The 12528-nt window shown below is 53.6% G+C and overlaps 1 protein-coding gene across 2 annotated transcripts; it reads right to left on the reverse strand.

Moving 5' to 3' along the window:
* Window positions 1-7053: 7053 nt before the first annotated feature.
* NPAS4 (neuronal PAS domain protein 4) lies at window positions 7054-11833 on the reverse strand. Of its 2 annotated transcripts, XM_066350363.1 has the most exons (8): window positions 11568-11833; window positions 10737-10888; window positions 10455-10557; window positions 10074-10335; window positions 9785-9894; window positions 9304-9439; window positions 7743-9178; window positions 7054-7082 (listed from the first exon to the last, which is right to left on the reverse strand). In XM_066350363.1, exons 1-8 carry the CDS (start codon window positions 11740-11742, stop codon window positions 7054-7056), a joined length of 2403 nt encoding a protein of 800 aa, XP_066206460.1. In that variant the 5' UTR covers window positions 11743-11833. The 2 variants fall into 2 exon arrangements, with proteins under 2 accessions (XP_066206460.1, XP_066206545.1); XM_066350448.1 differs by lacking the exons at window positions 9785-9894; window positions 10455-10557; window positions 10737-10888; window positions 11568-11833 and having other exon boundaries at window positions 10074-10245.
* Window positions 11834-12528: the final 695 nt, after the last annotated feature.

Here is a 12528-nt window from a genome sequence, read left to right on the forward strand (position 1 = left end):
CTCTCTTGTTGTCACCTACTCTTGTCATTTTAAAAAATTTTTTGCGAGAGAGAGGAAGGGAGAGAGGTGAGAAGCATCAACTCATAGTTGTGTCACTTTAATTGTTCATTGATTGCTTTCTCAGATGCGCCTTGACCGGGGGGGGGGGGGGGGGCTCCAGCAGAGTGAGTGACCCCTTGCTCAAGCTAGCAGCCTTGGGCTTCAAGCCAGCAACCATGAGATCATGTTGATGATCCCACGCTCAAGCTTGCAAACCTAGGGTTTCAAACCTGGGACCTCAGCATCCCAGGTCGATGTTCTGTCCACTGTGTCACCACCAGTCAAGCCTTGTCACCTACTCTTGACTTCTGTCTTGGGACCTGAGGAGAAAGGGACCAGTACTGATGGTAGCCGTAAGAAGTGGGGCTCTTCATACTGCTTCTCAGATACGTGATCCAAGGCTCGGACCAGCAGGGCAACTTCTCCAGGTTGAATTGGTAGTGGAGGTTGGATGTAGAAGCCTGACCTTCTGATTCAAATCCTGTGTGTTCCCCTTCCCCAGGGGTGAGAAAACGGCCAGTGAGGGCTGCGGATGCCAGGGCTTGTGTGTACAGAAGCGGCAGGTGTTGCTTGTGCCTCTATCAGAAATGTTTCTTACCCCTCCGGGACTTGCCAGTTCAACAGAAACGGACTCCTATGAGGACTTGAGGTCACAGCCCCAACAGTCTTCCTGCAGAGAGTGCCCCAGATCCCAGGGGCTACTTCACGTCCGTCTGCTAAGCTGATCCTTGCTCTGGACATCAACATGAACTTTTGTGGGGCTTGTGACTACAGACCTATGCAAGCTTTGGTAGGCTCCTGCCCAAGGCAGGAGAAGACCTTAGGAAGTCCCTGGCCATTTGTTTTCCCCGTTACCCGGAACATCAGGGACTCTTGTTCTTTCAGAGAAGAGAGGAGGAGTCGGCAGAAATGGATTCACATTTACTGATCATCTGTTATGTGTTAGGCACCTTGTTTTGCACTGAGAATTGGAAAACAAGAAAAATAAGTCTGGGTAATCCCACCACCCAGGTGAGACTCCTGCCAATATTTTGCTGTATATCTTTTCTACTCTTCATTTCTTTGTATGTATGTATTTAAATATAATGCTTTTTTAAAAAAAAGTGGTGTCATACTGTTATATTTAATTTTCTTTTTTTAGAGACAGAAAGGGCGAGAGGGAAGACTGAGATGAGAAGCATCAACTCAGTTGTGTCACTTTAGTTGTGCATTGATTGCTTCTCATATGTGCCTGACTGGGAGGCTTAAACCGAGCCGTTGATCCCTTGTTTAAGTCAGCACCCTTGGGATCATGTTGATGATCCCACACTCAAACCAGCGACCTTGCGCTCAAGCCAACAACCTTGGGGTTTCGAACCAGGAACCTCAGAGTTCCAGGTTGACCCTCTATCTACTGTACCACTACCAGTCAGTCTTGTTATATATATATATATATATATATATATATATATTTTTTTTTTTTTTTTGTGGCACAGATAGAGTCAGAGAGAGGGACATATAGGGACAGACAGACAGAGAGATGAGAAACATCAATTCTTCATTGCGGCTCCTTAGTTGCTCATTGATTGCTTTCTCCTATGTGCCTTGAGGTGGGGGGGGGGGCTACTGCTGACCGAGTGACCCCTTGCTCGAGCCAGCAACCTTGGGCTCAAGTTGGTGAGCCTTGCTCAAACCAGATGAGCCTGCACTCAAGCTGGCGACCTTGGTGCCTCAAACCTGGGTCCTCCACATCCCAGTCCGACACCCCATCTATTGCCCCACCGCCTGGTCAGGCCTGTTATATTTCATTTTAACTGGGCAATTATTTAGAACATGTTTTATCACTATCTTCCTTAAGCCATTTTTGATGACTGCTTAGTATTCTGTGTTATGGGTGGACCATAACTTATTTAACCAAGTCCTCGACTCTTAGATATTTTATTTGCATTATACATGCGCGCACACACACACACACACACAACCTTGTGATGGACATCATCTGAAAAGCAGGTTTTTTTTGTTTTTTTTTCTGAAGCTGGAAACGGGGAGAGACAGTCAGACAGACTCCCGCATGCGCCAGACCGGGATCCACTCGGCACGCCCACCAGGGGGCAACGCTCTGCCCACCAGGGGGCGATGCTCTGCCCCTCCGGGACATCGCTCTGTTGCAACCAGAGCCACTCTAGCGCCTGGGGCAGAGGCCAAGGAGCCATCCCCAGCGCCCGGGCCATCTTTGCTCCAATGGAGCCTCAGCTGTGGGAGGGGAAGAGAGAGACAGAGAGGAAGGAGAGGGGGAGGGGTGGAGAAGCAGATGGGCGCTTCTCCTGTGTGCCCTGGCCGGGAATGAAACCCAGGACTTCTGCATGCCAGGCCGACGCTCTACCACTGAGCCAACCGGCCAGGGCCAAAAAACAGTTTTTGAGTAGCTTATGTATCAGGCACAGACTAAATGTGATTGACACAGTTCCTGCCTTCAGAGAACTGGTTCTTTCCCTTACTGAGCAGACTGGACACTCTGCCAACTGTTTAATTTATGCTGTGTCTCCCACAGCTGGCAGGTAAACGCTGTGAGCCCAGGGACCTTGTGTGTTTTGTTCACTGCTGTATCCCCATCACCCAGAACAGTTTCTGGCACCTGCAGGTGTTGTAAATATTTATCACATGAAAAAATGAGGCTGCAGAGCCCTCATTTGAGCTCAGTCTTTACGGCCCCAATTCTTGAGCTTTCTCCTACATTCTGCCCTCAGGGGAATGGCTGAGAGATCCGGCTTCAGGGACCTCGCCAGTGAGGGGAACAGATGCTGATGCTTCTCTGTCCAGCAGGTGGAGCCATTGGCTCTTAATTTTTTCTCTCCAACGAGTTTGGTTTCGAGGTCTCTCTTTCTGAAGTCATGAGCTTGGTGCCTTCTCAACAAAACACACACTCTCTACCCACCACCACCACCAATCACTAGTGAAACTCTTTATTAATTTTTAAGGAGAGAGAGGAAGGGAGAGAAACATCAGTTTGTTACTCTGCTTATTTGTGCATTCGTTGGTTGAGTTTCGTATCTGCCCTTACTGGGGATCGAACCTGCAGCCTTGCCGTATCGGGACAATGCTCTAACCAACAGAGCTATTGGGCCAGGGCTAGTTTCACTCTTTAAAGAAGCTTTTTATTTATTTCAGAATAGATTTAGATTTGCAGAAATGTTTTGAAAACAGTTGGGAGAGTTCCCATATACTGCATACCTGTTGTTTCCCTAGTAACATCTTACACTTTTATGGTACATTTGTCACGGTTAACGAGCCAATACTGGTATTATTGACTAAAGTTCATACCTTATTCATATTTCTTTAGTTTTTAACCAATAGTGTCTTTCTGGTCCTGGACCCCACCCAGAATACAATGTTATATATATATATATTATATACATTATATATATATATGGTTTTTTTGTTTTTTGTTTTTTTTTACAGAGACAGAGAGAGAGTCAGAGAGAGGGATAGACAGGGACAGACAGACAGGAACGGAAAAATGAGAAGCATCAATCACTAGTTTTTCATTGAGCATTGCGACACCTTAGTTGTTCATTGATTGCTTTTTTTTTTTTTTTTTTTCTGAAGCTGGAAACGGGGAGAGACAGTCAGACAGACTCCTGCATGTGCCCAACCGGGATCCACCCGGCACGCCCACCAGGGGGCGATGCTCTGCCCCTCCGGGGCGTCGCTCTGTTGCGACCAGAGCCACTCTAGCGCCTGGGGCAGAGGCCAAGGAGCCATCCCCAGCGCCCGGGCCATCTTTGCTCCAATGGAGCCTCGGCTGCGGGAGGGGAAGAGAGAGACAGAGAGGAAGGAGAGGGGGAGGGGTGGAGAAGCAGATGGGCGCTTCTCCTGTGTACCCTGGCCGGGAATTGAACCCGGGACTTCTGCACGCCAGGCCGATGCTCTACCACTGAGCCAACCAGCCAGGGCCTGATTGCTTTCTTATATGTGCCTTGACCACGGGCCTTCAGCAGACCGAGTAACCCCTTGCTCGAGCCAGCGACCTTGGGCTCAAGCTGATGAGCTTTTGCTCAAACCAGATGAGCCCGCGCTCAAGCTGGCGACCTCGGGGTCTCGAACCTGGGTTCTCCGCATCCCAGTCTGACGCTCTATCCACTGCGCCACCGCCTGGTCAGGCACCATGTTATATTTCATCATCCTGCTCCCTTCGGTTCCTCTTTTTTTTTTTTTTTTTTTTTTGTATTTTTCTGAAGCTGGAAACAGGGAGAGACAGTCAGACTCCCGCATGCGCCCGACCGGGATCCACCCGGCACGCCCACCAGGGGCGAAGCTCTGCCCACCAGGGGGTGATGCTCTGCCCCTCCGGGGCGTCACTCTGCCGCGACCAGAGCCACTCTAGCGCCTGGGGCAGAGGCCAAGGAGCCATCCCCAGCGCCCGGGCCATCTTTGCTCCAATGGAGCCTTGGCTGCGGGAGGGGAAGAGAGAGACAGAGAGGAAGGAGGGGGGTGGAGAGGCAAATGGGTGCTTCTCCTATGTGCCCTGGTCGGGAATCGAACCCGGGACTTCTGCACGCCAGGCCGACGCTCTACCGCTGAGCCAACCGGCCAGGGCCTCGGTTCCTCTTAGTTGTTGCGGCTTCTCAGAGTTCCCTTGTTTTTGACGAACACCAGGGAGGTTTTAGATGGGACTCCAATGTGTGTCTTGAGCTTATAGTTACTTAAGATTCAAAACTGAGAGTTACAACCCTTGCCCTCTGGGGAACTTAGGAACAATTTTTTTGTTGTTGTAAAAATTGGGGACTCTCTATTTAAATCCTTGGGACGGTCTTCAGAAATGGTCCTCTCAAATATTTCTAGTGAGCCTGCTATGTGCCTAGCCCTGTGCTTGGCGCCGGTGAGGGAGCTAAGGCAGGGTTCTCGTGGGGCTTACAGCCCAATTCTTTTGTCCAAGTTGGAGAACAGATGTGCAGGAGGGTAAGGAGCAAGACTTCATCTTCCTGTTAACCCAAGGGTTCATCCCAGGTGGAAAAGGGGTGGCATGTCCCTGGAATGTCCTCCTTCCACGGGGCCCAGTCCCAGAGCCGGCGCATCTGGACTGAGGGGAGGTCCAGGGGAGTTCTCAGTGTTGTGTTCTTAGCTCTTGACATCCAGCGCCCACATTTCACTGGAGCGAAGGTTGGGGCCTGGACTTTATTCTTCTTGAGAAAAAGAAACTTCCTCTAAGCCCTGAGGTCACCACTGCCTTTTGGTTCACTTTAATGGCTCCAGCGTGTTCATGCTCCTCGTAGAGACCCCATGAAGTCAGAGCAGCATCTTTGGGGGGAGATGCCATTCTTTGCAGCCCCAGTTTTACTGGGGAATAAACCGAGGCTCAGGTCCCACGAGGCAAAGACTTGGTGGATTTGAATCCTGCTCTTTTCCATCTAATTTTCATTTTCTCCCCCAACCAGCCCCTATGGCTGTTGGGCCCTAAAGCTTGGAGGAGAACAGTATGTTTGTACACTTTTTCTCTTGACTCACTAAGTTATATCCTGCTCAGAAGTTTGGTGTCTGCGCTAGCATGCAGACCGAGGGGAAGATGCCCCTCTGCTTCAGCCAGAGCCCGCCCTTCTCGGGTAACCTGGGGTGGGGTGATTTGAGATGCTGGTTCAGGGGCTTTGGGGGCGGAAAAGCCAGCCCTGCTCTTGGAAGCAGGCAACACTGGTATGTTGCCCACTTATGCCTCTCACCAACTGTGTGGGGGGGGAGTCACTTTTCACCTGTAATCCTCACTTTCTTTATTAGTGAAATTGTGCTAATACATCTGTTTAGAGGCTTCACTGCAGTGGCTAAGAGATGGTGAGGTGTTTGTCAGCTGAAAGACCAATGCAAGGTGGTTATCATTTCCAGTGGACCACAAAGGGAAGTTGTTTCCCCACAGGATGAGGCTGAAGAACGAAACTCATGTTCTGAGACTTCAAACCCATGTCGAGGAAAATGCCAGGTGGAACCCCACACCCACTCACAGGCTCTCCTGCCCTCCCACACTATGAGCACTTCGGGGATGAATGTGGAGGAGACTCCAGTACTCTAGTATTAGATGCCAATGTGCCTGGAAGACAAGTTGTAGCATCTCTTTCAGCCCCAAACTCTCCATCCTCTAGCACCGGGCAGACCACTCACTGTCCACCCAGATGTTGCACGAACAAAGGAATGAACGAATAAAGAAAGGCCAACAGGTCCAGGTTTGGCTCCCTGACCCCCCCCCCCAGACTCTCATCTGGGCCTCTCAACCTTCTCAGGTCTCCGCCCTTCCCTTTTTATTTACACGGAGCTTCACATTATGAGTACCAAAAAGGCAAACTTGACTTTATTATAAAGTTGGCTACAAAGTCACCGCAGCACCACGAGGTGGCCACCGGGGCAGGCCCAGGCAGTCTGGCAGCCGGGTGAGTCCCGCACCAAGTACACGCACTCGTGCAAGCACACGTGTGACAGCGGCAGGTCTGCCTTCCTCCATCGGAAAGGAACGTAGTGTCTCTTCACGCCCCCCACCCCAGGCATGGGGGCGCAAAAGTCACAAGAAGGGCCGCCAGGGCGGCAGAGTCCATCGGAATTGAAATCCCGTTACTGGTGTGTAGATAATTCTACGTGGGTGTCAAGAGCCCCTCAGGGCACAGGCTGGCCTGAATGGGCGCTGCCTTTCCCCCACCAAGGCCCAGGGGTGGCTTGGCCCCCAGGAGTGGAGAACTGGCCCAGGCCTATGGGGCAGCGCGGGGTGGGGAAGTGAGACTCCCCCATTCTCCGCTTGAAATCCCATTCAAGGAAACTCACTACGAGTGAATACAGATTGAAATGGAAACTGGGATTGCTGGAAGTCTCTAAATTTTAAAAAGAAGCTTCCCTCCCTTGCCCTCCCACCTCCCCCTACCCAATCTTGCAGGGCCTGGGGAATCAGATATATCCCCCTCCAGCCCGTAGAATCCCCCCAACAGTCCTGGGAGGGTGGAGAGCAGCTCCACGTCTTGATGACAATATGCCATACTTGACGACGTTAAGTCACAGACTTATTCAAAACGTTGTTTCCCCTCCACTTCCATCTGGAGAAAGACACACAGAGAGAGGACAATCAGTAGGCCTATTAGGAAAGATAAGTTGAGGATGTGGCACATAGTGTGGCTTCAAATATGTCAGCCCAATAACTGAATGATCTCTGAATAACCAGAGAGAGGTTCAACAGAAAGGGGAGTAATTTGGACAGAAGAAGTAAAATTATGGCTATAGTTTTGGAAAGGACAGAGTCATAACATGGAGTCTTTCTTACTTTTCCAAACACCTGTAAACCCTTACTCTGTATTCCCTCTAGGGAGTAAGAATACTGAGCTAGGGCCCTAATGCCTCTTCCATCAGTTTGTAAATGACCTTAGACAAGTTTCTTTAACTCTGGGACCTAGATTGTCTTCATCTGTAAAATGAGGTGATGATGGCTGATCTAGGTTCTTCAGAATTTAGAAGTACAAACCATTAGTCAAGGATTCTCTTGCATTTTATCCTACACCTCTAGCCCCTTCCCTCCAGACCTACTTGTATGGAACTTTCATATAGTTTTTCATTGGTTCTTATCCTCAGTGCTACCCTGGGCAGCAGGCAACATTAACAAAATTGAGGTGCAGAGAGGGGAATTTACTCATCTAATTCCCCCCAGCATCTCACTGGCAGGACAGGGACTTGAGTTCTTGGAACATATGGGCTAGACTCACCTTTATGGAAGCTGTCTTGAACTTGGCTCTGGAGTTGATGCAACTCATCAGTAAACCCATCATAGGGGAATGCTGAGACACCTGTCTCAAAGGCGGTTTCATATGTGGCCAGGTCCTCCAGGAAGCTGTGGTCTTCTGGGGACAGGTTGTTGCAAGGTGATGGGGCCCCTGCTGGGACCGCTGCCTCAGGGTCCTCTGTGCTCCATTCCCCATTGGGGTCTGGGGTAGAGAGATCCATGAAGATGTCTTCCACGGGCGTCTCTTCCAGGAATATGCTATCAGGGTCATCCAGGAAATCCAACTCCTGGCATTTCCAGGGTTTCAGGTCCAAGCTGAGCACAGGGGGGCCAGCTCCTGATAAGGACAGGTTAGGGTCCAAGGGCTCCAGCCCCCCAAGTGGCTCCAGCCCACCTGTGCAAGCCTCAGCCGAGAAGGGCCTGTCCATACCCTGAGCCAACTGGCTGATCTGCTGGATGAGACGGTCTATCTCATTCTGCTCCTTCTCAGAGTAGTGGAAGAAACTCTGCTTGACTGGAGATGCCTCGGGTGTAAGCAGGCCTTCGGGCACCAGGGGGACGTCCACAGAGAGAGGGCCCCGGAGCTGGGCTAGGGCCAGGAGTGTGCAGTCCCCATTACCAGGGCTGCTAGGACTTGGAGGCAACTTCTCATAGAGAAAACTGCATCCCTCCTGGGCGAAGTAAGTCTTGGTGGGATTGGGACTCAGTTGTTCCGGGAAAGTTTGGCCGGGACTGTTTAGGTGCGCTTGGAATGCTGTGCTGGGAGGTGTCAGCTGCTCATGGGCAGGGCTGCCCAGAGGCTCTGGGAAGGTGGCAGTGCTGGGAAGCAGCTGGTCTGGGAAGTTGGAGGTGCAGGGAGTCAACTGATCTTCATAGCTTCTGGCTGAAGTTTCGATCAGCTGGCCTTGTAGTGGACTAGTCATTGGATCTGGGAAGGTTGCACTGCTGGGTGTCAACTGATCAGAGAAGGTCCTGGTGTTTGGAGTCAGCTGTTCCTGGAGAGAGCTGGATGGAGTGGGCAGGTGGGTTTGGAAGGGCTCATGGAGGCTGAAGAGGAAGGCACAGCCTCCAGGCTGACGGGGTGTATACGGTGGAGTACACACAAGATCCTTGCTCAGGTCGGCTTGAAGAGAAGACTCAGGGCCAAACGGAAATGTCAGGTAACTGAAGCCCAGCTCTTTGGGAGGTCGGGGAAGCTCTTCTGATGTTGAGACAGCACCCATCTCGGGAGCACTGGGGAAACTGGTACTTCTGGGAGCCCCTAAGGCTGGGGCGAAGAGTGGGTTAGGGCTGGAGCAGTGCTCTTGGGAAAGAATGTTCTCGGGGAATGAGGGCAGCATGGCTGGGGTGCCCAGGAAATAGGCTGCCTGAGTGTCTTCAGAGTTCAGCTGCTGGCGAAGGCTCCAGGCCTCCGTATTGCTGCAGAGGAGAGAAGAGACCACCCATAAGGATGTGATGTCCATTCCCAAGCAGTTCCTCAATTTGTGTCTCCTCCATGCCCACCTCAGCTGCTCCCCCTCCCCAGCTCTTGCCTTACAGCTCACCTGATTGGGTAGTTATTAGCAATAATGGGGCCCTCTGGACCTTCTGAGTGTAATAGGCAATAAATCCATGCCCAGCCTCCAGGCTTGGCCTGCAGCCTCACTACCATCTCTGCCTGAATATCTCCACTCTCAGCCACTGAGAAAAAAGAAAAAATGCAGAGTTAGAATGCACATCAGACAATACCACCTAAACTATTGCCCTACTGACCTCTCTACTGAGTTGGGGTATCCAAGACATCCTCTTCTGACTAGCCTCACCTGCTCCGTTCAGCTCCCCACCTTGACCTCACCACTCGGAGTTCCCCCAGTTCTGATGCTATTCCCACCTTGACTCCTCACCCTAATGTTCACCCTACAGCATCTAAAACTGTTGGCCTCTAGCATCTACCCAGCATCAGTCTTGATCACAGCCCTTCTTGGTCGGGTCTCCCATGCACTTCTCCAGCTCCCTGTCTTGTCCCCGGCTTCTCTGGACACTCACACAGGCGGTAGTGTTGAGCAGAAGCATGGCCCAGGTCCTCAGGGTGCAGCAGTCCATACCATGATTTACAGAGCAGTTCACTGCGCTCAAAGCCCAGGTAGATTAGGACACTGGGAAAGTGGAAAGGGTGAGGTCAGCTTTCTGTTTTCCCTGCTTGGCCCAGGCCTCTCGCTCCCGCCCAGGTCCTCTGCCCCCTTAGATTCCATCCTCCCAGCCCCTGGCTTCCAAATCTAGGTTCCCCTCATCTCTGGTCTGCCTCCCTCCTAGGGTCTGAAAACTCTGGATTTACCTCTCAGAGATGTCCAGTAGGGCCAGGTCCTTAGCATGATGGCTCTGGAACATGGCCAAGAAGAGTGAGGCGGGGCCAGGGCCAAGGCCAGGGCGGGGTCTTGGTTCCAGTGGAGCACAGAAAGCTGTGAACACGGGGTTTCCTGCCCAGTAAGCTCCAGGTGGGTGAGCATGGAATCGGCCTCGAATAAGCACCAGTTTGTTGCCTGCACTCTGGCGCCTAAGGGACTTGGAGGTGTTGAAGCGACAGCGGAAGAGGCGATCTAGGTGAGTGAAGAGAGAAACTGATAAGAGGGCGAATGGCTGGGAGAGATGGCAGATGGGGGGGGAGCAAGGCAGCAGGAGGGAGATTAAATTGAGGGAGTGAGAAAGGGGCTCTCACCGGTGTCCAGGGCAGAGGGCAGGGAGAGTTGCTGGCGCACAGTTAGGTGGTCAGCTGGGTCAATGATGTCGTAGATACTGTCACCCTGGGCAACCAGGTCCACCTACAGAATGGTGAAGAAGAGATAACCATTAGTGAAGGCATCAGAGAAAATTCTGACACATAGCATCTTGCAGGGTACAAGTCCTCGCTCCCAAGTAATTCTTAAATTTTCAGAAGTAGAAAGCTCGTGTGTCCCATCTGTTCCCCAGCCAAAGGTGAGAGAGGCCCCTCAGCACTCACCATGGAGTGGCCTAGATGCTCACTGACGCTCTCAGACAGATACAGCAGCTTCCCCTCGGCCGTGAACACAAGCAGAAAGCCCGGCAGTGCAGCCACTATGTCTTCAAGCTCTCGAGCAGAGAGAAGCCCCGTGGGGCCTGCCAGAGGAGTGCCTGCAGGGTGAGAAGACGTGGTGAGTCAGGAGCAAGACTAGCATGCAAAGCAGAACTGAGGAACGCAGAAAGTGAAGTTCAGAAAATCCAGAGGAGTAGCTCATGGACCTGCCTCTGCACACACCTGTTGACCCACTGCCTGCGACTCTTGCTCAGGGAACCTGTTGCTGGATTTTTAAGTCGAGGCCGGGGCTTCCACATTCATGGATTTCGGGACCATGGACAGCGCTTTTCGAGTCTGCCCTGCTGTTCAGCACCACGGGCAGCGCCTCGAAAGCCGGCGGTGCCCTCGGTACCGCGGAGAGCGCTTCGAGGGCGGCAGAAGCCCTGTCAGCACCGCGAACAGCGGCTTCGCTTTCCCAGGCTCTGGCGGCTCTATCTCCGCAACTTCCCGGGCTTCCCTCTCCGGGCTCCCGGAGCGCCTCTGCGCTGCTGGGACCTGGGGCCATTGTCCTGACTGTGCTCTTCTCGTAAGTCCGGCCCCAGGGAGACGGTCCGAGCTCTCTAGACCTCACTCACCCAGCTCTAAGAGCTCAGGAGGAAAAGTGGGAGGTCCCCCCAAGCCCTTTCTCTTCCCAGCTCGCCCCCTACACAGGCGGCAGTCCCAGCGGGTCGGTCCCCTTAGCGCCCCGTCCCCGGTAGTCCGCCAGCTCGGGTCTCCGGCAGCCCCCGTGCTCACCTCCAGCGAAGAAGACGCCCTTGCGGGTGTAGATGCAGGCGAGGCTCATGATGTGCAGGTAGGAGAGCCGGACCTTGTCCGCTTCGGCCAGCGGCAGCAGCTCCTTCAGGTTCCGGATCTCGGCGTTGATCTGGTCGCGGCGCGCCTTGGAGGCGCCCTTGGTGGAGCGGTACATGCCTGGCCGCCGCGGAGCTCCGGCTCCGGCTCCGGCGCTCCGAACGCCTGCGGTTCTCTCCCGAGGCGCCGGTGGCTTCCTCCTGCCGGCTTCCCCGTCTCTCGCTCGGGCTGCGCTCGCGCTCTCCTCTCCTCTCCCGGGCTCCGCTCGGCTGCGCTGCCCCCTCGCCTGCCTCGCTCCGCCTTATATAGCTCCTGCCAGGCGTGGGGGGCTCGCCCGAGAGAAAGGGGGCGGGAGAGCGGGAGGCCGGGCTGAGCGAGCTGCAGCGGGAGCCGCTGGGGGGGGCTCCTCCCGCCCGGCTGCCGACGTCATCCCGTGACGTAGAGCGAGAGCGGGAGGGGGCCGCGGAGGGGGCTGGGCTGGCGGCGGCCGGGCTGCCCGCGGGGGCTGCGTTAGGAAGGCCTGCGTCGGGGTGCAGACCCCGCGTCCCAGCGCGTTGAGCCGAGGGGAGAGACGGGGCGAAGGCGGCCAGAAGCGTCCACAGAAGATGGAGAGGGCAGGGAGGGGCTGCGCCTGACATCGATTTTTCGAAGGAGAGAAGGAGGCGGGGGAAAGGCAGTGTTGTCCACACACCCCCCCTCCCTATTTGCCAGACAAAGGTCACGCGCACGGGGGGGGGGGGGAGGCTTTCCTTGGCCTCCGTGGGGGAGGTCACGGCTGGGGTTTCTCTCGAGGGATTCCTCAGTCTGGGATTCCCTTAGTCACTTTCAAAGAACAAGCGTCCTCCCCACCCTCCTTTCCAAAGCCAGGCGGTGGCGATTTAGCAGCAGAGTTACACGGTGGGCG

This window comes from Saccopteryx leptura, chromosome 1 (genome assembly GCF_036850995.1).
Source record: "Saccopteryx leptura isolate mSacLep1 chromosome 1, mSacLep1_pri_phased_curated, whole genome shotgun sequence".
NCBI classification, from domain to species: Eukaryota; Metazoa; Chordata; class Mammalia; order Chiroptera; family Emballonuridae; genus Saccopteryx; species Saccopteryx leptura.